At 38.7% G+C, this 24,074-nt stretch overlaps 1 protein-coding gene across 1 annotated transcript; it reads left to right on the forward strand.

The window, feature by feature from the left end:
* Positions 1-23,160: 23,160 nt before the first annotated feature.
* Positions 23,161-23,748, forward strand: LOC149144248 (putative aspartyl protease At4g16563). Its single transcript, XM_089452088.1, has one exon. It carries the CDS (start codon positions 23,161-23,163, stop codon positions 23,746-23,748), a length of 588 nt encoding a protein of 195 aa, XP_089308214.1.
* The last annotated feature ends 326 nt before the right edge of the window (positions 23,749-24,074 follow it).

The following is a 24,074-nucleotide window of genomic DNA, read 5'->3' on the forward strand; positions in this document are numbered from 1 at the left end:
TTCTTCTTCATGAGTCATGCTAGAGCTTTCAGGTTCCTTACTAGGTGTTTGCATTTTCTTTCCTCGGGGCATCAGTTACCGATAATAATGCTCTACTATGCCCTTTGAATTCCTTCAAAATAAATTTTCAAACCAAGCTTAAGCAAAAAATTAAAGAAAATCTACACACCTTTTTTCACTTTGTAGGAGCTCGATATTGCCTCTGATGTATCTCTGTACTTTCTGATCATCTAGTTCTGAATTTATGACCTGTAGTAGCCCTCTGTGTCCTCTTTCCAATGCCACAAGTCTGACCCAAATTGGATTCTCCAAGGAAGAGTTATGAGAAATCTCCCACAGTGACTTGATTATAGACTAGTTCAGTAGAGCAAACTTGTATGACGTGCCACGTGTCACTGTTTCAACCTTTGACTCTAAAAAATATATAAACGAAAACTACAGTCCGTCCTCTTTCTGTACCTTCTTACGAAATTTCAATCCGATGCTCAGAAAGAAAGTTATGATGATTTTCCCCAGGTCACCTGTTTTGAGTGTAATTCAGGAGTCTGCAAAAAGACCAACTTCCTCAGATCATATCTCTGAAAATATCGCGCGAAAAAATCTGAAATTCGGACCCAAGGTTCAGCGCGACTTCTTCTCAAATGGGTTTTTTTTGCAACTTCTGAAACGTCACAGAAAAAAATTTATAGCGAAAATTACACGATGACCTATTTGGAGCAGCGAAACCCTAGAATCCAAAGCTCTGATACCAAATGTTATGAAACCAGCTCAAGAAAAGATAGAAAAGAAAGATCAACGCCTTAGAATTCAGCCTCTTCGAGGGGGCAACCTCCTTTACATTACATAAATGAACAATTCTTGGATGATACAAATGACAAAACCTCCTTTCTATATATAGGAGTCTAAGGAGTCACAATATAATCCAGCTGACCTAACAATAATAATATAAAGCCACAAAAATAATAATAGAGGGATTATATGGGGCACAGAAATAACAATATGTGGGTAATAGGGGCACAACAATATAAATAAGGGGTATAACTACAATAGTAATGGGGTAATCACTAGTATTATAGGGACCCAACAGGCATCCAGTCTAAAAATTCATGAAATGTGGTCCCTGGTGGAAGAGTGGAGTTTTCTGTAGGCTGGCACCTACGTACTAGTAAACATATTGGCTAGTACAAGAGCTAGGGGGTTGTAGCTCCCTTCCAATAGAATCTGGAGAACAAGAGAAGGTTGTAACCTTCTGCAGGTAGAAGTCTGCGTACTGGTATGAGTCTGCACCAGTCCAAGATTGTAAACAGATTTTCTTATTATTAAAAGAAGACAGAGACGACAACGACAGGTGGTTTTCACCCACATTGGGTTTCCACCTTAAATCTTGGTGTTCATGTGTGTTGCTTATGTGTGATGGTTGATTCTATTATTACTGCACATGGTTACTGTTTAATGTTTAATAAAGTACTGATGCATTGATTAAAGATCAACATATGATGAATTAACTGAATCATAAGTTCACTGGATATACTCTGGTTTCCTTAAGAATAGTTGTGTGCACACACGAGTTCCCTTCACTGAAGTAGCGTATATAAATCTGATTATGGAAATTAAAAAGTTATTGATTTGTAAATACTGATTCAGCCCCCCCTCTCAGTATTATTTCCAATAGAGATGATTCTGGAGATGCCCATGTGGCCCAGTTCTTCATTTGACACCTGTAACCTGCCAAACCATGAGAGTAGCTACGAAACTCACAGTTAGCTGCATTCTGTAGCTAATTTGAAAAAATATATGAAAATAGCAAGAACATGAAAATATAATATCGTGATCATTTTAATGCTTTCCTATGACAAAATCTAGCATTTATCATTGATTGGATCTGTAGTTTTGTGAGAAATTGAGAAAAAAAGGTGAGAAAAAATGTCAAGGGGAAGGTAATTCTGAGGTTCAACACATAGATTCCTGAAATAAGGGATGCCTTTGCATGCTACCTTGGGAGAAGCATCCCATGCATGCAATTCATTTTTTCTTGGTCCAGGAGGGAACTGGTCAACTCAGCTACACATGCAAGAGACTGCTCGACTGCTGGAGAAAAATGCGCATTTTTGACTGTGAGCTGGGCTAACTGCCCAAGCGGATTGCGCAATTTCTGGACCCAGCAGCTGACTGCTTCCCATATTTGTGCAAATCCTGGGCTGAATAACTTGCTGTTGGGAAATTTACGCAAATCCTACTGGGAGGGTTGGCTAGCAGGATTGCGCAATCTTGGAGCCCAGCAGGCTGTCAGAGAGGATTGCACAATTCCTGGAGGGAAGGTTGGTTTCTCTCCAGGAATGCGCAAATTTCACTGGGAAGTTGCTCAGCCTACAAGTGGACCAAGTTTGGGTAAGCAATTTGTGAAGGGAGAAGATCAAACTATGATCAACAGGCTGCCTTTGGGCAAGAAAGACACTGAAGCTTGAGGACTTGATAAAGCAAGGCAAGCTACTATGAAGGTCGGTAGGGAGGATGCAAAAGAGGATAAGGAAAATTTTTCGAGGGTGGATGTTGCCATTATGACAGGGCCTTGCCAAGCTTTTGACCCCTTGCAAATCACTTTATTCTCATTATAATTCAAATGGTTATTTGGGGTTTGATTCCCCATTTTAGCAAACTCAGCTAAATTGGCATACACGACCTTACACATGACTCCAGCCAACTGTGTCCACATGCCACATCATCTCGAGGATTAAATCCTGGTATTTCCTCCTTACATCTCCCTTTGAAACCTCTAGGTTTTATCCGATGGATGAAATACCTTGTGACCATCAATGGCCTTAACATCCTCTGATTTCACCTTTGGTAATAGAGGCCATTTATATGGATTGATAGGGCATAATGCCCATCCCATTGAAAAATTATAGGTTCCATGACAATGCTTATAAATATGAATATAAGTATAACCAATCCTTTCAAGCCTATTGCATTGATCTAGATCTCTTTAGCTATTAGAATTAACCACGATATTTTACTTCTACGATGCTAGAAAAATTACATATGAAAGAGTATAAAACAACCACATGTGCATGCTTTAAGGAAGACAAAACATAACAACAAAAATCAAATAAAGAACACACAACACATTGATAACGGAGTTCACCCAGTGCGGGTTACGCCTCCGGGCCTAGTGTCAAGAGTGGGGAGGCCGCTTCATTAAATGTTGCAAGATGATGATAAGTACATAGTACATTCTTTGTCATTACAAGGATAAATTACCTCACTTAGAGTGGCATGTCTTTCCATGAGATGTTCTCCCTATTGGAACTCTCACTCGAATGCACCTTGCTTTATGCTGACAAGCTAATAAAATGTCACATGATGTGGCATATAAGAATCCTTCAACATAATAGTAACAAGGATCTCGATAAGAAAAAATCATCTCAGAAAATAATAAGAAAGTCATGGCATAACTGCATCATTTGCCTCCAATTTTGGGGATGGTTGGAAACTACAAATCTCAGCTCACAAAATGGACTGCACCGTTGAATTCATGGTGTAAAATTTTGTCAAATGACTATAAAATTTGCCCCTTTCTGACATTGTCAAATTGTAGACCCATGAGAATCTTGAATATTCCCCCAAAGATTCCTTCTCGAAGATCGTCGAAAAATCCACTGGTGAGATGAAAATTTTGAGCACACCAATGAACTCATTATGGAATTTTGTGAAAAATTACTATAAAGCTCGCATCATTCCACCTCTATAAAAAATTAGCCTCCAAGGGAATCTTTTAGATTCCACAAGATTCTATAAAGATTCCTTGATGCTAGATGCTTGAATTTTTGTTGCTCATATGGGGAAACAAACTGCATGGTTGGACTCTTGAAGAGAACACATGAAAAATTTACTATAAACTTGTTAAATTATGACACTAACACCTCTAGTCCTCTAAGGGAATATTTTTTGCAGCTTGTGTATTCCCCCGCTTATATTTTGACTCGCTCTGTCACTCAGGGTTTCGTGCCTAGACCTCCGCCACTCCTAGTTCAACTCCACTCTCCACCACTGGGCCTGTTGAACTGCAATGAGTGAAGGATCAAATAGTGTGAGGTTGGCAGAGACACCAACGTTGGCCATTGGGCCCATTGGTGGTTGTGGCAAATAATAGGGAGGTGGGTGGGTTCAAAACCAACCCCCTTCGAACTTTCTATGGAATCTTTTAACAATGTCTCTTGGATTTTTTTTAGCGCGAAGGTTATATCAGATGATTTTGGGGTTATATTATATGTTGGCATATGGTTTTGGAACCGCTCGGGTGGCAGACTGACCAAACCGGGCCGGGCGGGTTCAAACCCCACCATTTTCGATACAGATAACATATATATGGTTTGTAATGGTTGCTGGGGTTAGTATCCTACCAGCCAACCTTGTTTTAATATATATATTTATAATAATGTTGGCAGGGGTTGCGGGGATGGCAGCCGGCCACCCCAATTTAATAAATTTTATTTTTTATTGTTTTGAACTATATGTTTCAAATTTTTGTGTTGAAAAATATGGGTCACTGGAAAAATTAAGTAGGCAACAAATTCACCCATTTTTGGTGGCCGCATTCCATGCACCGAGACACTTCCAAATTGTTGCCTTGTTAAGGCTGCCACTTGGCCAAGTTTGACCATAACTTTGACCATCCATAACTTGAGCATACAAATCTAAATTTGAGTGTCATTCACACCATTGGAATCAGGGTGACAAGCACTATGATATGGTCCTAGTTTAGGTTCCTGAATCATTCCTCCCTAGTGAGGATATTTTAGTCCTCCAAAAGCATGAATATAATACGCAACTATCATGTTATATTGTCTGCACCACAAGTGCCCTGACAGGTCACACTTCCTTCTCCTTCACCCTTGTTCTTCAGAGCCATAACTCATGAACCGACACCTTCATCCTCTGCAAACATGTAGTACATATTTACAAATTACATGCTCAATTACATGACCAACCATGACCCAAGCATCCCCATACTTGTCAAGATTTTATAAGACACACTCTTTGGTCCAGTTTACATCATAATATAATTCAATATCCTAGATATCAATAAAAGTCCAAAAACATCATCGTTTCTTTAATAAGTGATGGAAAACACATGATCACCTTTTCATTTATATTGCAACACATTATTTAGAAAATGAGGCCATGACAAGATACCATATCTAGTAAAACCATCTCTTACTCAAAAAATTGAACCACTGGGAATGTGGCAAATTTGCTTGTTGAACATCTTCACCAACTGGTTTCTACATGGGTGCTTTCTCCTAACGACGCTGCTCTAGATGAAACCTCCAACATGTGGATCTTTGATGTCCACCTCCATTGCAATGATTGCAAAAAGTCTTCCTCCTCCAGACTTGCTTAACCTTCTTCCTTCCCTGATGTGGAGAAGGCCTCTCATGCCTCATCCTCTTTCTTGCTCCCATTCTCTTCTAGCACTCAATAACCACATAATTATGCAAACAACAAAAACAACATAGTTTTCTATGACATGATTTATGTTCACCATTAACATGTTCGTAATAAAAATGAACTTTATAATACTAAGATTGTTTATACATCTCTTTAATGTCTCTGGTGCAATTTTGGCGATGAGAGCTTGCACTAGATCTTCCTCTGCAATGTGCACTATCATGGGAGGATTGTAATGTGTTCCAATCATTGTATTTGTCTAATGGCTTCGACAATGTCTTGGAAGCTTCTTTTGATACCTTTGAGCACTCTCTTTTAGTGTATCCCAAACCTGAAAATAGAGGTCTTTGTAAAAGAGGTATTTGTCTGAGGTCATCGAGTCATTCCTTGACCATTAACACCGAGTCCTCCTCCTTTATACCCCATATTTGTAAGGAGTCTCATGCTAGTTCCTAAAATGGGTACCTCCATATTTCCAACAGAAATAATATCATGTGAATATGAAACTGAAAAATGATGAACATTATTTACCTCAGTTGTCGACTATGAAGAAGGTGATGATGGCTTTGCTAATATTTCACTACACTTCAACTCTTCCAAGGCCTCCTCTGTGGCTCAAAACTAAAGATGGAATATTTGGTTCTCCTATTTTTCCTCTCATAGAATCCTCCTCAGTTTACCATTCTCTGCTTGAAGGCTCTGATTGATCTCCTCATCTGAATAATGAGAAGACGATGAAGAAGATGAATGTAGACTCGAGGGGGTAGATGGAGCATCTTCCTCTGTTCTTTCTTTCTCTCGTTCCTCCCTTAACAACTTCTCCTCATAATATGCATTCATTATGTCCACCATGCATGCCATCCCAAGGAGGTCCTCGTAGAGATCTATGCTGTTCTCCATTTCCCTTGTTGCACATTCAACCATTAACACTCACAGTTCACATTAGCTGATACCAAACTTGGTGTTGATCTCTTAAACTACCAGAATTAACAAATATCTTTTACTTCCTGTGATGTTGGCATAATTTCATATGAAAGAGTGTAAAACAACTACATGTTCATTCCTTAAGGAAGATGAAACATAATAACAACCATAAAATCAAGAACACACAACACATTGATAACGGAGTTCACAAAGTGTGGGTTACATCTTTGGGCGCATATGTAGCATGTGCACTTAAGTGTGAGAATATTTTCAGAATCTTATGGATTCCCTCGCTCATGGTTCCACTACATATGTCACTCAAGGTTTCACGCCCAGACCTCTGCTTCTCCCGATTCTACTCATCTCTCACCGCGGGGCCTGTTCGAATGCAGTGAGTGAAAGTTCAAATATTGTGAAGCGGGCAAAGCCATCAACATGGGTTGTTGGGCCTGTTGGTGGCAATGGCAAATAATAGGGAAACGGGTCAGGTTTGAAACTTTCCCACTCCAACCTTGACGTGGAATCATTTAACAATACATGGATTGAATTTTTTTATAATGTGGTGGTTATATCACATGGTTCATAGGTTATATAACATGTTGGCATATGGTTTTGGAACCGCCCGGGTGTCGGGTCGACCCCATTGGGTCAGGCGGGTTCAAACTCCGTCGCTTCTGATACATATAACATATATATCATGCTGAATCATTAGCGGGGTTGGTGGCCCACCAACCAACCCTATTTTAATATATATATATATATATATATATATATATATATATATATATATATATATATATATATATATATATATATATATATATGTATCTATATATATATATGTATGTATGTATATATATATATATATATATATATATATATATATATATATATATATATATATCTTATCGGGGGTTGCAGGGGTGTTAGGATGCAACCCAAATTTAATATATTTTTATTTTATTTTTGTGAACTATATGACTCAAATTTTCCCATCGAAAAATAAGGGTCACTGGAAAAATTAAGTAGGTGATAAATTCACCCGTTTTTTGTGGTCGGATTTAGTTTACCGGGACAATGCCAAATTGTTCCCTCATTAAGACGACCACTTAGCTAAGTTTGACCAAAACTTTGACCAGCTATAACTTGAGCATATGAACTCAGATTTGAGTTTCGTTCACACCATTGAATTGAGTTATTTTAGAGGCCACTTCTCAATTTTGAGCATGTTTGGAGCCACCTCAATCATGCACTTCCATATATGTATATATTTAACTATGCAGTAAGGATTCCCTTGGCTCTCTACCACACAACCCTATCCCTCCTGAGTTTTCAAATAAATACCAGGGGTTATCTCTCTTGAGCTTGCCCGTGTGCAATAATAACACATAATTGAACGTATATATCATGTGCACTAGGTGGCCCTCCAAAAATAATATTGTCTCGGTCATGCATACACAACCATAACCCAGGGCCATCCCTCCCTAACGTTATATGGACTTAGCCCATTCTGTTAAACATGTACATATACATAGATTATGAATAAACTAACCTTCCTAAGCTTAAATGGTCTTGGCCTGCCAATGCAAATGCATATATTTTTACTAAGTAGATCTATCACTCTTGAGTTTTACAATTTAAGATATAAACTTTGATAGAAAAAAAATTACAATGAGAAACGATCTAGCCATCTCCCAATACACAGGAAACATAGACAATATTCTAACTCGGGCCATAATAACAAGATCATATAACCATTGCATACAAGCCATTAAACTAGAATTCATGCTCATAATAGCACAAGAACTTAATCCATTACAAAGAATTCAGGAAATCAACATTTCTCATCCACACAGAAGTCATCATTCCTCAAAATTAATCAAAGCCATTATTGATCAACATATTAATAAGTATATAACATTTATTGCATAAGAACATAAGGAGACACTTATAAATATGAACTTGGTATTTGAGATTGGAACCTCAAATCTCCACCCAACCATATATTGGTATACAAAGTGTACTTTCTTGTAGCCTAGTACCCTCGATCCATATTCTAGAGCTTGAGGAGGGGTTCTAAGAAGATAAAACCAATGTTACTGGTTGAGACAGGGACTCCAAAGGCTACACCACCTTGACCCACAAACTAGGAAGTTTAATCAACTAAAAGAGGGAATAGATAGCCTAAACCACCTCCATCCCCAAGCTATTCATTCCACAAGATAAAATAGGGAATCTGGAAGCCTCCTAGCCTCCACCCACCAGTCAAACAAGGGAATGCATAGGTTTCTCACCTTTACCCTTAACAAAATGGGGGAATATATAGGCTTCTCACCTCCACCCTCAATCAATAAATAATTTCATAGGCCTCTTGCCTCCACCCTCAATCAATAAATAATTTCATAGGCCTCTTGCCTCCACCCTAAGAGAACTTACTCATTGTGAGTGCACCCAAGCCTAAGAGTCTAGAACACACTATAATAAAACTAGAGAAGAAGCAAGGATTACTTCAGAACACTTCTTACTAGGAATCTAAGGAGCATGCCTCCACACCAATTGTCAAGGGAATTCAAAGGTTAAACCATCTCAACCCATTAGCTAATTAAGGAATCCAAAGACTACCACTCCTCGCCTAAGAGCTATCTTTGGATCATTCTATCAATTGAAGAACTTTTTCTTTCTCTTCTCTTTGTATCCTTATAGCAATCTACATATCCATCTCCAACGCGTTGCATTCAACTTCGCTTTTCATTTCTCTATGTACTTTTTTTTCCTTCTCAATTCTTGGCTACCTATTCCCATAGGACTTACCTTCTTACTCTTTTTCTTCCTCTCAAATGTCCATGAGTCCTCTCTTTTTCTGCAATTCCTCCCACTAGTGTAGTTGCAACTATCTATTGGTTTCATGGGTGTAAGTTCCTTGTTTCCCTTCTCTTATCTCTACCGGAGTGGTTCTAGTTTTATTCGGTCACGGGGATGATTTTTGGGTAGCTCCCCCTTCCACTTCCTATTGGATGACCTCAGGCTATTGTTGAGAATAACAACAAGAAATGCTAAAAATAACTTTCAGAATATTCCAATTTTAACTTGTCCTTGAATTAAAATTGTTCATTAAATTCGAATTTAGTCTCACCAGTTACTTGAAAAATAATTAATTAATTCATCTTGAGTTAATTAGTTGGAGAAATTAAAGCTAGAAGTCTTTGTGAAGTCATGCAATAGTTATCCCTTAAATTAAGGAGATTATCCCTTAATTAAGGAGATAAGGATGAGTTGTAATTAGTTATCTCAGTTAACTGAGTTATGTCCATTTAAATTAGTTCCAAACAATTTGAGGAACTAATTGTGAGTTCAGTCACATGCATGCATGAAACTAGTGTACTATAGATAACTGAAGATTCTCTCATAAATAACTCATGCATGTCTATTCAAACAAAGACCCAATTGAGATTAAAGGTAGGGACAATGTACTATCAGTTGGAGGAATTTTCCTATAAAGGAAACTCATCCATGCAGAAGGAACAAGGCTCCTTGAGGATTGCACAATTCATACAGGGTGTGAGATCAGTGTGATAGATCAGTTTTCCACTTGGTTGGAGAAGATCATCCCAGAGGAACAACAAAAGGAAATAGGAGGCTTGGAGGGTAGAGGAGAAGGTTTGTGAGAAGCCTTGTTTTCCTGTGAGCATCCAGGAGGATTGTAATGAGAGCTGGCTAGCCGTGAGAGCTAAAGCTTTGTGTAATATTGATGTATTTCCACCTTGTATGATAATACAGATAGCGGGGTTTTTAACTGAGGCTTTCCCCAAAGTATTCTTCTGTGTTTCATGTGTATTGATTTTTCTTCTCTGTTATATATGTTCTGTTTGATCTTTCTCAAATCGATTAAGCTTCCGCAAGTTTGATTGTAGAAGTAGATTAAGTATTTTGCTTTAGTACATTGCATAATTAGTTTAATCTACAGTGAGAATTTCCACATGGTATTAGAGCTAGCTGATCTATAGAGAAATTTATACATGGTATCGGAGCAAAGGTGATCAAATCGGAGAACAATATACAAATAAGGGAAAAGTTCGAAGTTTGAAGTTCTTGATTTCAGGTACACAATCGATTTCTTATAACATCTCAAAGTTCACCAATGGATTTCAATGGCTTGAGACTCGAATATGTCCTTGATGGCAGCTCGAATTACATAGCATGGAAGGATTGTATGGAAGTGGTATTAGAGGACAATGGTTTGAAGGACTTCATTGATCAAGAAATCCCTAAGGTAGCAGTAGCTAATGCCCAAGAATTGGTGGAATGGAAGAAATGTGTGGCGAGAATGAGGAGGATTCTTCTGGAGGGAGTTCGAGACCATATTGTCTCGAGTCTCCATGGGAAGGAGACTACATTTCAATGTGGAAGACATTGAAGGACCCATATTAGAACAGCAGCGACCAGAGGAAGCTGGCGCTAAAGGACAAGCTTCGGAAAATCAAGTGTGAAAAGGGCGACACGATTCCTACATATCTAAAAAAGCTCACCGCATGTAGAGATGAGCTTGGAAGTGTAGGAATCATGACAACCGATGATGATATGGTGAGTCTTGCTCTCCTCGTTCTTCCTAAGAGCTAGCATAGCTACCAGGACTCAGTGAATGGAAGAGAGAAATTGTCAAATTGGGAACGACTGTGGTCAGATCTCATGCAGGAGGAGATTAGGAGGAGCACACAAGATGGTTCTTCATCCAAGGAGGATGAAGAAAATATGGCCTTAGCGAGTAAGGCAATGAAAGGGAAGGATAAGGATTCTCATCCCAAATCGAGTTCTTCTCATGGAGGGAAGAAAGGTAACAAATCTAAAGTGAGATGCTTTAATTGCCAAGATGGGCCATTATGCGACTAATTGCCCATCGAAGAAGTCCAAGAAGGGATCCTCAGAAGGATCTGAAGGTGAGGCATTGACCTCTTAGTTCGAGATGGACTTCACCCTGATCGCATTCATGGTTTCATCGATGATGGGTTGTGGTTAGTTTCTTGACAATGCAACCTTATTCCACATGACTGGTGATAAAAGTTTATTCAATACCTTGGAGGAGAAAGACCTCAAGATACTCATAGAGATGGGTGACAATGAAAGGTATAGTGTTTCAGGAGTGGGCACGATTGCTTTTCAAAGGGAGCATGGAGCTTCTATCACCTTAACAGATGTGAAGTATGTGCATGGACTAAAGAAGAACTTGGTATCGATCATGATGTTGGAGGACAAAGGCTACGATGTTGTCTTCAGTAAGGGAAAGGTTTTCTTTAGAGACATCACCACGGGATAGGTGAAACAGATTAGTTCACGGATACAGAACCTGTATGCTCTTGAGGTTCAAGATGCATGCAAAGCCTTGAGGAGCAAGGCCAATGTTAGAGACTTGGTGGTTGAGAGGGAGAGTACATTACCTCTCAACATGCAGTCCCAAAAGAAGTATCAGAAAACTGTGGAGGAGCCATAATTGGAGATGCTGAGAAGAGACCTAGTGGAGGCATTCACTCATGCAGAGACTTCTAGTAGGGGGAGATTTTGAGTCAAGTCAGCAGAGGGATCACATGCAGCCATAACTCTAGGTGTGAGGTGGGGTGATATGAAGTGATAGTCCCAAGAAGGCTGAAATTGGGCAGGGTTCATTGAGAGGTTAATTTCGTAGATCGTACCTTGCTACAGGAACCCAAAGTACATAGTAGCAGGAGGAATCAATTGGAATGATGCAGTCAGAGATCAAAGTGATAGAGGCTAGAGCAGTCAGATACTCAAGAGCACATAGAAGGATTGACAATAGTGCAAAAAGGCTGAGTCAGCAGAAGCGCAGAGTTTTCAGTCAACAGAGGCAATAACAGTCAAAGACTTTGATAGCAGAGGCAACATTCTGATTCAGGTTAGATGTTTTTTTTTTTTTTTTTTAGAGTTCATGGAGCAATAACACTAGAGAGAAGTGTTTCATGCAGAACATTCCAAAGGTTTAGTATTGGGATCGAGTTGAATTCCTTTCTTGTTGAGAGGGAGTGTTTGAGAATAGCAACAAGAAATGCTAAAAATAACATTCATAATATTCCAATTTTATTTTTTCCTTGAATTAAAATTGTGACGTAAATTCAAATTTAGTCTCACCAGCTGCTTGAAAAATAATTAATTAATTAATCTTGAGTTAATTAGTTGGAGAAATTCAAGGTAGAACTCTTTGTGAATTCATGCAACAATTATCCCTTAAATTAAGGATATTATCCCTTAATTAAGGAGACAAGGATGAGTTGTATTTGAGTTGTAATTAGTTAGCTCAGTTAACTGAGTTATGTCCAATTAAATTAGTTCCAAACACTTTGAGGAACTAATTGTGAGTTCAGTCAGTTAATGCATGCATGCATGCAACTATTGTACTTCAGATAACTGAAGATTCTCTCATAAATAACTCATGCATGTATATTCGATATTTTACTAGGGACAGTGACCTAAGGAAGAGGGTGAAGAAAGATGGAGGAGGCGGGAGACGGAAAATCATGCAGAGCTCTAAGACACGCAATCTATGACCCTAATGGCGGCCCGCAGAGGAGGGAGCTCCACTCCCTCCTACAAAGGAGTTGTTGCTGGTAGAGACAAGACCCATCTGAGTAATGTCAGAGGTATAGGGGAAGAAGAAAATGGAAGTAAGGAGAAGGAGACAGATGGGGCAGAGTCAAAGGAAAAGGGCAACATTAAGGACAAGGAGGAAGAAGACAAAAACCAAGGAGGAAAAAAAGAGGATGTCAATCAAAAGGGACCGTGTAGACCCAGAGTGAACATCATTCCACGAGTAGTTTTAAATAATCTGGCACTACAGGAGCACAGGGAACATATGGAAATGTACACCATCATTTGCAAATTCATGGGAGTATGGCCCACTGAGAAAGCTTTGCAAACCTAGATCAAATATCACTAGAAACCTAAGGGCAACGTCAATCTTCACCTTGGGTCAAAGGGTTTCTTCACAGTGGTGTTTACAAACATCGAAGACAAGGATAGAATAATCGAAGGAGGGCCCTACTTTTTTACAGTAGCAGGCCTCTATATGCAGCCTTGGGTGATGAACTTTGTTCCAGAGACCTTCACCTCAATTCTTGTTTGGGTAAGGATTTTTTCACTTCCCCTGGATTATTGGAAAAATGAATCACTTGTGGCTATAGGAAAAAAACTAGGTTGTTTTATCAAAGCCTTGGAAGCCACCAAAAGGGGTAAATATACTTCCTATGCAAGGATTTGTGTAGAGATGGACCTTTAAGGAGATCTTTCGGATGAAGTTATCTTGGAAGTCTTTGATGAGGAATGGGTGCAAACGGTGGACTATGAGCATATTCTGTTCAGATGCCGTAAATGCCACGAACATGGACACTTGATCAGAGACTACCCTCTCAGTAAAGAAGAAGACAAAAGTAAACTAAAAGCAAAGAAGGACACTGAAAACTTTCAGAAAGTTTCAAGCAGAGGAAAAGGAAGAAAAAAAGAACCAAAGCAACAACATAAAGAGGGACAAAAGGCCAGTCAAAATAAATTCCAAGTGTTGGTTGAGATGGAAGACATGCCATTCAAAAACCAGTCTATGGAGAAAGACCCTAAGGAGAAGGAGAAAGAGGAAAACAACACTCCAGTACAAAATATCAATGAAGAGGAAGAAACCAGGATGAGTGAAGCAGAGCTAGAAATGGACTAGGAAATGGCCCAGAGCGAAACAGATCTGGAGGATCATGAACTACAGGAAATACTAGATAAGGAAAACCTAGATCTGGAAGGATTTCTACAACAGGGAACCAGGGCAGGGATAGATTCATTACCTCCAGATGAATGCAATAGAATACAACAGTTGTTTCTGTGGAAAACCCAGGAAAAGGGGGCAGTTAGAGGAAGAAACAATGACGGGCAGGAATACAGAGGTGTGAAAACGATGAAAGCTAATCCAGGTTTAGCAACCAGAAGTACAGGTAAGAAACGAGGAAGAAAGAAGCAGAAGGAGCTTTTAATGGAGTGTGGGAAGCTGATGATAGATTCAGGTAAGATGAAAGACCTGACTAGTTACTCCTTCACAAATCTTTAATTATGAAGTTTACATCTTGGAATATAAGAGGTCTGGGTAGTAAAAGAAAGCAAAGAATGCTAAGTTTGAGAATGAAACAAGATACGCCGGATATAATCTTCATTCAGGAAACGAAGAGTTCCATTCAGAAAATAAAAGCAATCCATAGCAAATGGCTTCAAAGATTTGAGTTTTTAGAAGTTAAGGTAGATAACACAGCCAGGGGCATTCTCACTCTATGGAACCCTCAAAAAGTTAGAGTTTTAGATGCAGAGGCATCCAAAAACTACTTGTCAGCAGTCATTCAACCAGAAGGGGTGGCTGAAACCTTCCTAGTCACTAATGTTTATGGTCCTCAAAGAGTAGAGGATAAACTCAGATTGCTAGAATCCCTCACTGATCTCAGGAACAGACAAAATGGCATCCCCTGGATCTTGGGAGGGGATTTTAATATGATAAAATCTCTTTTGGAAAAGAAAGGAGGAACCAAAGTGCTAAGAAAAGATTCATCAGCATTTCAAGCGTTCACGGAGAACTTGAAATTGGTTGACTCAGACTCAGAGAATGGCCTATTTACTTGGAACAACAAGAGAGGAGGGGAAGCCCAGGTGGCCTCCAAGTTAGATAGGTTCTTGGTATCAGAAGAGCTTATGCTTATAAATAATGAAATTACAACAAGAATTCTTCCCTTTGGTGGCTCAGATCACTGGTCGATACAATCGGAAATTAAGGGTTTGGATTCTCCAAGGAACAGACCCTTCAGATTCGAAAACATTTGGCTTGCCCACCCATACTTCTTGAGTAATATCAAAGAATGCTGGAGTGAGGACTTACAGATCCATGGATCTAAAATGTTTCTCCTTCACAAAAGACTTAAGCATATTAAGAGCAAACTAAAAGACTAGAATAGGAAGGATTTCAGAAACATTTTTGTGAATAAGAAATCTGTGGAAAGTAAAATTCAGGAACTCAACCAGAAGTTGATCCAAGAAGGATTTAACTATGACATAAATGAACAGTATGAAAAACTACACCATGAGTGGGAAAACTTATGTAAACAAGAGGAATTATTCTGGAGACAAAAATCCAGAGTGCAATGGCTCAAAGAAGGAGAGCGCAATACGAGATTTCTTCATAGATCCACCATGGCCAATAGGGCATTCAACAGAATCTCAGCAATAAGGGATAAAAAGGGAGAGACTCAGAACACTCATAAGGAAATTGAAAAAGTGCTTGTTCAGCATTTTCAAGACATTGCACGAGAAAAAAATCCAGACAGGGAAGATTCCATAAAGGAAATTACAAGATATATCCCTAAGCTAGTGTTTAGAGAGGACAATATCAACCTAAACAGACCAGTTTCTGAAGAGGAGGTTAGCGAAGTTCTCAAAGATATGCAGAATGGCAAAGCACCAGGCCCAGATGGTTTTAATGTGGATTTCTTCAAAGCTTGTTGGGATATAGTTAAACTGGATATTTTAAATGTTGTGGAGGATTCCAGGGTCAATAAAACTATCCTGAAAGCCCTCAATACCTCCTTCATCTCCCTGATTCCCAAACAGGACTCAGCTCAAACAACAGATAAGTATAGACCCATAGCTTTATGCAATGTTGTTTACAAGATTATATCCAAAGTAGTGGCTAACAGACTCAAACCCCTCCTTCCTAAACTAGTGTCTGAGGAGCAATCTGGTTATGTGGAGGGCCGACAAATTTTGGATAACATTATTCAAGCTCATGAGGTGGTTCACTCTCTTAAAAGAAAAAAGCAGGTGGGGATGATCATGCAACTGGATATTGCTAAAGCGTATAATAAGGTCAATTGGGGGTATATCAAGAAGATACTCACAACCTTCGGGTTTGATCACAACTGGATAAGATGGGTAATGGCTCTGGTAACTACTTCCAGCTTTTCTATCTTGGTTAATGGCTCTGCCTTAGTTATCTTCTTTCCCTCTAGAGGCCTAAGACATGGAGACCTGCTCTCTCCCTTTCTCTTCATCCTCATGATGGAAGGACTGGGCAGGGCTATCAAGCAGGCTAAAAACATGGGCAAAATCAAGGGTCTTCAAGTATCGGAGAATGGACAGACTCTTACTCACCAACAATTTGTAGATGATACCATGTTGCAAGGTATTCCCATAGTCAAAGAAGCGGCTTCCTACAAGCAAATCCTCAATGCTTTTGCAAAGGCTTTAGGTATGGAAGTTAATCTCACAAAATAAAAAATATTCTTCTTTAATACTAACATTGCTATTCAAAGGAATATCTCAAGAATCCTTGGCTTCCAAAGGGACTCCCTCCCCTCAAAATATTTGGGAGTACCTCTCACAGACAAACCAATGCTTAAAAATATTTGGGAACCTGTGCTAATTAAGTTGCAGGATAAAGTTAAAAAATGGACCTTCAGAGCCTTGAACTTGGCAGGCAGATTGGTTCTGACAAAGGTAGTTCTTCAATCCATCCCGATTTTCATGTTATCAGCCCTTCCAGCTCCCAAAGGAGTCTTAGAAAAAATCAGAAATATTCAAAGAAATTTTCTGTGGGGTAAGGAGGAAACAAGGAAGAAATGGGCCCTAGTTTCCTGGGAAAAAATCTGCAAACCCAAAAGCCATGGGGGTCTAGGCTTAGATGATCAGGAAATTCTACATAAAGTACTAGGAGCCAAGCTTTGGTGGCGATGGGTGCAAGAGCCAAGAGCCCTTTGGGCAAGGGTCTGGAAAGAAAGATATGCCAGCTCTTGGCACACTAGTAATCTCATTAGAATGTCGGGAGATATAAGGGGCTCTCTCATCTGGAACAGGGCTTGGGAGAATAGAAATATAGTGCAACAACACAGTTTCTGGGAAATCAGAGATGGTGAGCAAGCACTCTTTTGGGAGGAAAAATGGCAACAAGAACCGGTGCTATTAAAGGAGGAATTCATAAGTCTCAAACAAGAAACAAATTCCCAAGGATTGATCAAAGTTAAAGATTTCTGGAACATCCCTCAGGGCCAGGACAAGTGGAGAAACTGGAGTAACATTGATTGTAGAAATAACAGCCTAATAACAACAAAATCAGAAGCACTGAGAAGCATTTTAAAACAGAGGACAATCATGGTCACAAAGGGGTAGGATCAATTGAGATGGGGTAACAACAACAAAGGAACCTTCAATCTCAAAGAGGCAAAGTATATTCTCTTGGGGCTGGAGTCCTGTGTTCCAGAAAAATCTTGGAGGCAACTCTGGTCTCACCAAGGATGGATGAAAATCAAGTTCTTTATTTGGCTGGTGCACCATAAGAAAATTTTGACTTGGGAAAATATTAGAAAAGGGGCATCTTGGGGCCTTCTAAATGTCAACTTTGTGAAGAGTAAGAGGAGACTATGGAGCACATCCTCAACTGCTGCTCTTACACCACCTAGTTGTGGAATTCCTTCTCTAACATTTTCCAACAATCAAATAGGGACAAAGAGAGCATCACAAACACCCTAAATAATTGGAGGAGGAGCTTTTCGGAGAATGAGGTGATTAATCGGGCATGGGCTTTCACACCAGGATTCATTATCTGGAATGTGTGGAAAGAAAGAAATAAGAGAATCTTTAAGGATGAAAAAGCCAACCCTCAGAAGCTATATGATTTGATTCTAAAGCAGATAAGGGAAACAGTCAGCACCACAGTGCGCAATATCCCAGAGACTCCTCCCTCAACAATGGAGTTGAGAACACTCAGACTGTTGGGATTGCACAAGATCATTCTGCAAGGGCTTGGAAAAAAGAAAACGACAATGAATATAGAGAAAGATTGCTGGCAGCCTCCTTCAAAAAACTACCTGAAATTCAATATTGATGGAGCCTCCAAAGGTAATCCTGGAGTAGCTGGGTTTGGAGGAGTTTTAAGGAATGAAGAGGGAAGAATCATATTAATCTTCCATAGCCATTTAGGTAAAGCAACCAATAACATGGCGGAACTAATGGCGATGGAGCAGGGCCTAGAGATTCTGATTAAAAATCGTAGCTCAAATGTCATTATAGAGGCAGACTCTGAAATCACCATCAACTCTGTTAAAAGAATCAGCTGTGGATCCAAACCGGAGAAAGTCTCAAATCATTGGAGACTAATCCAGGTTTATCAAAGGATTCAAGCTCACCTTCAAGGTTTGGGATCTGTTAGTTTCAATCATGTGCACAAAAATGCTAACAAGCTTGCGGACATTCTAGCCAACCAAGGGGTGAACAATGAAGATTGCAGGATGGTGAAGAAGTGGCAGGATTTGCCCCAGAATCGTTTAAAGGTTCTTTGCTATAACCAAGCGACAGAGGACATTCAGGTGGTCCATCGTAGTGGGAGGGTTTCTTGCAGAGGTGAAGTGTCCCCAGCCAATGATTCCTCGGCCTCTTGATTTTCCCTTTGGGTGCCATTAGTTCACGGATGGTTTTGAGACAATTCTTTTCGCCTCTTCAGATCATTCTCCAGTTATGGGTCCTTCGTTAGAGTGGAAGTGGCGGGAGAGCTATTCCTTCAGTTATCAGATCAGTTTTCCCTGTCGGTTTTGTGTGGAGAGCCTGGCTGGTTTCATTCTTTTGGGGCAAACAGGTAAAAGAATGGCCCTGGTGGATAATGGCGGTTGGTTTATCTCTTCTTCTATAATCCTCAGTGTTTGGCACAAGTTTTCCCCAATCCAGGAAAATGCTTTAGTGAATAATCATCAGCAGTGGAGCTGGGGGTTTCCGCATCCTAATTCCTATGGTTGGGCGAATATTCAGCAGGTGGAGCGGTATTCAGGAGTTCGCACTGCTTTCCATCAGAAAGTGGTTTCGGAGTATGGGCAGCGATTCCATATAAAGAGTGATACGTGGTGGTGGGCGGATTCGAAAACCACCCTCATTGCACCTTAAAGTTCGGTGCCTTATGGCTATGCGATATCAAGCACAACCGTCCTTTTTTTTCTAAGCCATCCGATGGTCTGGAGGATCGAGCAGTTTTGTGGTGTGGAAGTGGTTTTCGCGGCCCCAACAAGCGAGAAGTGGTTTTCCCCATTCGGAAGCGATCACAATCATTGAGCTCCACGTGGCGGTGGGGTCGGGAGGAAAACCGCCCTCATCGCGAGTTATCTTCCGTGCTTGTTGGCCGGTTTGATTTTAATATACACCGTCGGCTGGCTCTTGGGGTTTCAACAGTTCAGATCACCCGTGCAGGTTTGTGGTCCCGGGTGTACAGGCAAGCAGCTCTTTAGTACATTTTTGGACCGTTTTGTGTAACTTGAGAGGTCGAATCATATTTTGAGATCTCGGGCTTTGGAGCCACCTTTTCTTGTCGACCGCTTTGAGTTTTTATGAATCCAAGTCTAAACTCATTTATTTTTATTCTTTAGAAAGGTTTAGTTTGTTGGTTGGAAGCAAGGAAAAGTTTTTCTTTAGTTTTTTTCCTTAGTCAATGACCTTGAGGGTTGTGTTGTAACTCTATGTACTATATTTATTGATTAATGAATGGGAAGGTCTGACTCTTGCATTAGACAAAAAAAACGCATGCATGTCTATTCAGACAAAGACCCAGTTGAGATTAAAGGCAGGGACAATGTACTATCAGTTGGAGGAATTTTCCTATAAAGGAAACTCATCCATGCAGAAGGAACAAGGTTCCTTGAGGATTGCGCAGTTCATACAGGGTGTGAGATCAGTGTGAGAGATTAGTTTTCCACTTGGTTGGAGAAGATCATCCCAGAGGAACAACGCAAGGAAATAGGAGGCTTGGAGGGTAGAGGAGAAGATTTGTGAGAAGCCTTGTTTTCTTGTGAGCATCCAGGAGGATTGTACTAAGAGTTGGCTAGTTGTGAGAGCTAAAGCTTTTGTAATCTTGATGTATTTCCACCTTGTATGATAATACAGATAGCGGGGTTTTTAGCTGAGGCTTTCCCGAGAGTATTCTTCTCTGTTATATGTGTTCTGTTTGATCTTGCTCAAATCGATTAAGCTTCCACAAGTTTTGTTGTAGAAGTAGATTAAGTATTTTGCTTTAGTACATTGCATAATCAGTTTAATCTATAGTGAGAATTTCTACAGCTATCCCCTATCAACGTAGTCCATTTTTCTTAAATTTTGTCCTCTCTATCTTGATGATTCAACCAAGCCAAGCATGGCTTCTCTATTCTTTTTGTTCAACTCAATTAATGGCATAACCAATTCATTTAGTCACACACCTTCCAACCTTCCATGGTTATCATTAAACAATTCAAGCTTCCTTCTAATCCCAAGGAACCTCCTTCCTCAAACTGTGGAATACATGTCCCAATTCTCAAGCCCTTTTAATTATAATCATAATATATGCAATATTTAGGATGAGGGGGTTAGCCACGAGCTATCACAATAAAAGCTAATTATCACCACCAATATCGATGAGGTTGCAACATTATTGAGGTGTGAACAATGTTTATTTTTTAAGATTATTAGAAAAGTTCGATTGATTACTTCCTTTTAATGGTTCAAATCATGATATTTTCTCACTACTTTTGTAATTAGTGATGGACATGAGATGTTTTTCTTTTCAGCTATTTTTTTTTTTTTACTATAACACATTGAAAATGGGCATATGCTACATCCTTTCTCATATTTTTGTCATAATATATTGAAATGGATCTTGTAAAACATTTCTTTGCTTTCATGGTGTTAATTTTACATGCATATATTATTGTATTTTATTGTCATAATATATTTATGATGGATATAGTGTGATATATTTCTTTACTAATTATTGTGATTCAGTTTACTTGTTACTATGTCTTTTATTTCTCTTCATTGTTCTTGTCATAATATATTGGTGATATAAGTGTTGTGATTTATTTCTTTTGGTTCGTATTACTATACATTTTAGTTCTAATGCTCTTAATGTTTTTTCATAATATATTTATCCTAATTGTGTTGTGATAATATTTTTTGGGTTCATGGTGGTGATTGAATAAGTACATATTATATCGAGTTTTCTTCCTTTTGATGTGTTTCCAACAAAATGGACAATGTGTAACCTTATATGTTTTAAAATTCTAAAAAAGAACATGAAAAATATGCAATCTTATTTACTTTAGCATTGGAGAAATTGCATTAAATTATTTAAATATTATGAAACCTTATTGATAAATGTCAAATGTCAAATATAAGGTAAAGAGAGTTTCCTAATTACTAGTTAAAAAAAGTAACAATTGTAAGTGTTATTGCACACATTAAAGTGATGAAGATGTTTGTCAATTTTTTGTAATGCTCTTGTGCATGACAAGATAGAACAATTTTCTCAATACTCATTATGCTTGCCTAATTACCTAATTATCCATGTGCTTTAGTTTCTTGATTCAAATAGCAAGCACTCACCTACTCATGACCCTTGTTCTAGTTTAGTTTCAATGATTCCATTCTACAATGGTAGTTTCATTTTGGGAATTAGAACTCTATATAGGCAATAAAGGTGGATTCTAAGCCAAATAAACATTGATTACATGCAAATTTTGAAGGTTATATCCCAAAAACATAACTTACATCACAAGAGATTTTCATAGATTCTCTAATCCATGAAATTAGTACCTTATCATTATGTATAACAAAATGTCCATTGGCAAGCATGTGTTACGATATGAGGCTTTGTTGGTGGGTTATATAACTAAGAAACATGTATAAAGTGAAAAATCCTCCATTTAGCCCTTTAAAACATAGATTTGAACATAACAACCGTCTTGATTTCCTTGAAACATTATATAGGGTAAATTTTCCATCTTTAAGGCTCATATCATGGTTTGGAATCCTATAAATGATTTTAAACTTAAAAATAATAGATAAGTAAAAAATAACTAGTTAGAACCCTAAAGCATGGCCTAGGGCACAATGACCACCCATATTTATTTTAACCCAAAAATATTGTTTCGGTAGTCCTTCCACAAGGCAAAGTTTAAATCTCTAGGCATTGTATATTGATTCTAGGCCAAATAAAAGGAATTTAGGGATAAAATCTAAGGGAGAGGTTTTAAATGTATGGTCACCCATCATGCATGAAATTGGGACCAATCATATATATATAGTTTATGCATTTAAATGAAAAATGATATATATCTATACATACATACATCATTTTTCATTCAAATACATAAACACTAATATAATTTTTAGTTCTAATAATTAATAGTTTTTAAATGCTATATATTAATTTTAGATGGAAAACTTGAATTACACATCTCCTTCTTATCGCTTTTATCACTTAGACTTTTATTTTTTATTAAAGGTGTAGGTATCACTTAGGACTTTCATTTATTTATTAAATGTGTAGTTTAAATTATGAACAAAAATGATTTTTTTTCAATATTATTTTTTATTGTTAATTTTAATTGAAAACCAACTTGTATTCCCAACAAGTCATCGTCTGCTCGTCCTGTACAGTGTGCAGATCCAAAGTACAGAGATGTGTGTGAAGAAGGGGGCTCGAGCACTTGCCCAAACAAGTGCTCTGGCAAGTGTCCAAACTATTATCTCCACTATGGCTCGAGAAGTGCGTTCGGGCATCTACTGACTGACACCTTGACTTTGCCATCGGGATGTAGACAAATAACTAACTTTAGATTTGGATGCTCAGTGACTTCCCAGGGGGTTGCTGGAATTGCAGGATTTGGCAAAGGAAATTTGTCTTTGCCTTCTCAGCTTAGTGCTAGCATTGGTGATAAATTCGCATATTGCCTCAACGATCAAAACACGGGCAGCATGGTAGTGCTGGGTGACAAGGCAGTTCGCACTAATATGACTTTGAAATACACTCCCTTTCTAACTAACTCCCAAACATTTTTTCAAGGATACAAGGAATTTTATTACCTTGGTCTAAAAGGAGTGAGTATTGGTGGAAAATCTTTAACGCTTCCCTCCAATGTATCCACAATTGACATTAATGGCAACGGTGGAACTATCATAGATTCGGGCACTACTTACACTCAACTTCCCCAAGAAGTCTTTGACCAGATTGCAGCTGAATTTGCTTCGCAGATTGCATATCCTAGTGTTAAAGGTACAGTTGAAGGTTATGGACCGTGTTACAATGTATCTGGTGTGGCCAATGCCAATATTAAGTTCCCTGAGTTTGCATTCCATTTTGGTGGTAGCTCAGACATGGTACTCCCTCAGGGAAATGTTTTCTTGCAGGTGAAGTTAGACATTTACTGCTCCACATTTCAGGGATACAATGATACTTTTCCTAATGGACCTGCTATTATTCTAGGAAGCTATCAGCAGAGGAATTTGTATATATTGTATGACAGGGAGATGAATCATTTGGGCTTCACTCAACATGCGTGCTAGAAATTCTTCTGATCCATTAATGGCCTGCTGTTACGCTGCTATGATCCTATTCATATATAGTTTATCTATTTTCTCTTGATCTTTATATAGTCAAGCTGTTTCCTCTCCATTCATATACGTCTATTCTATGTATTTCCTCTTGATCCATCCATATATAGAGTGTCTAGGTATTTCCTCTTGATGCATGTTTTTTTCATGGTTTATCTATATATATATAGTGTCTAGGTATTTCCTCTTGATCCATGCTTCTTTCATGGTTTATCCAACATTTTGAATAATAATCTCAATAAACTTCTCAAATTTCAATGGTTTAACATATAGTGAAG

The sequence above is a fragment of the Pinus tabuliformis genome, chromosome X (assembly GCF_031772625.1).
Source record: "Pinus tabuliformis cultivar Carrire ecotype Pingquan chromosome X, CPIR1, whole genome shotgun sequence".
NCBI lineage: Eukaryota > Viridiplantae > Streptophyta > Pinopsida > Pinales > Pinaceae > Pinus > Pinus tabuliformis.

Excerpts from the sequence above, each read along its gene's own strand:
- LOC149144248 (XM_089452088.1), top strand. The coding sequence starts at position 23,161 with ATGGTAGTGCTGGGTGACAAGGCAGTTCGCACTAATATGACTTTGAAA.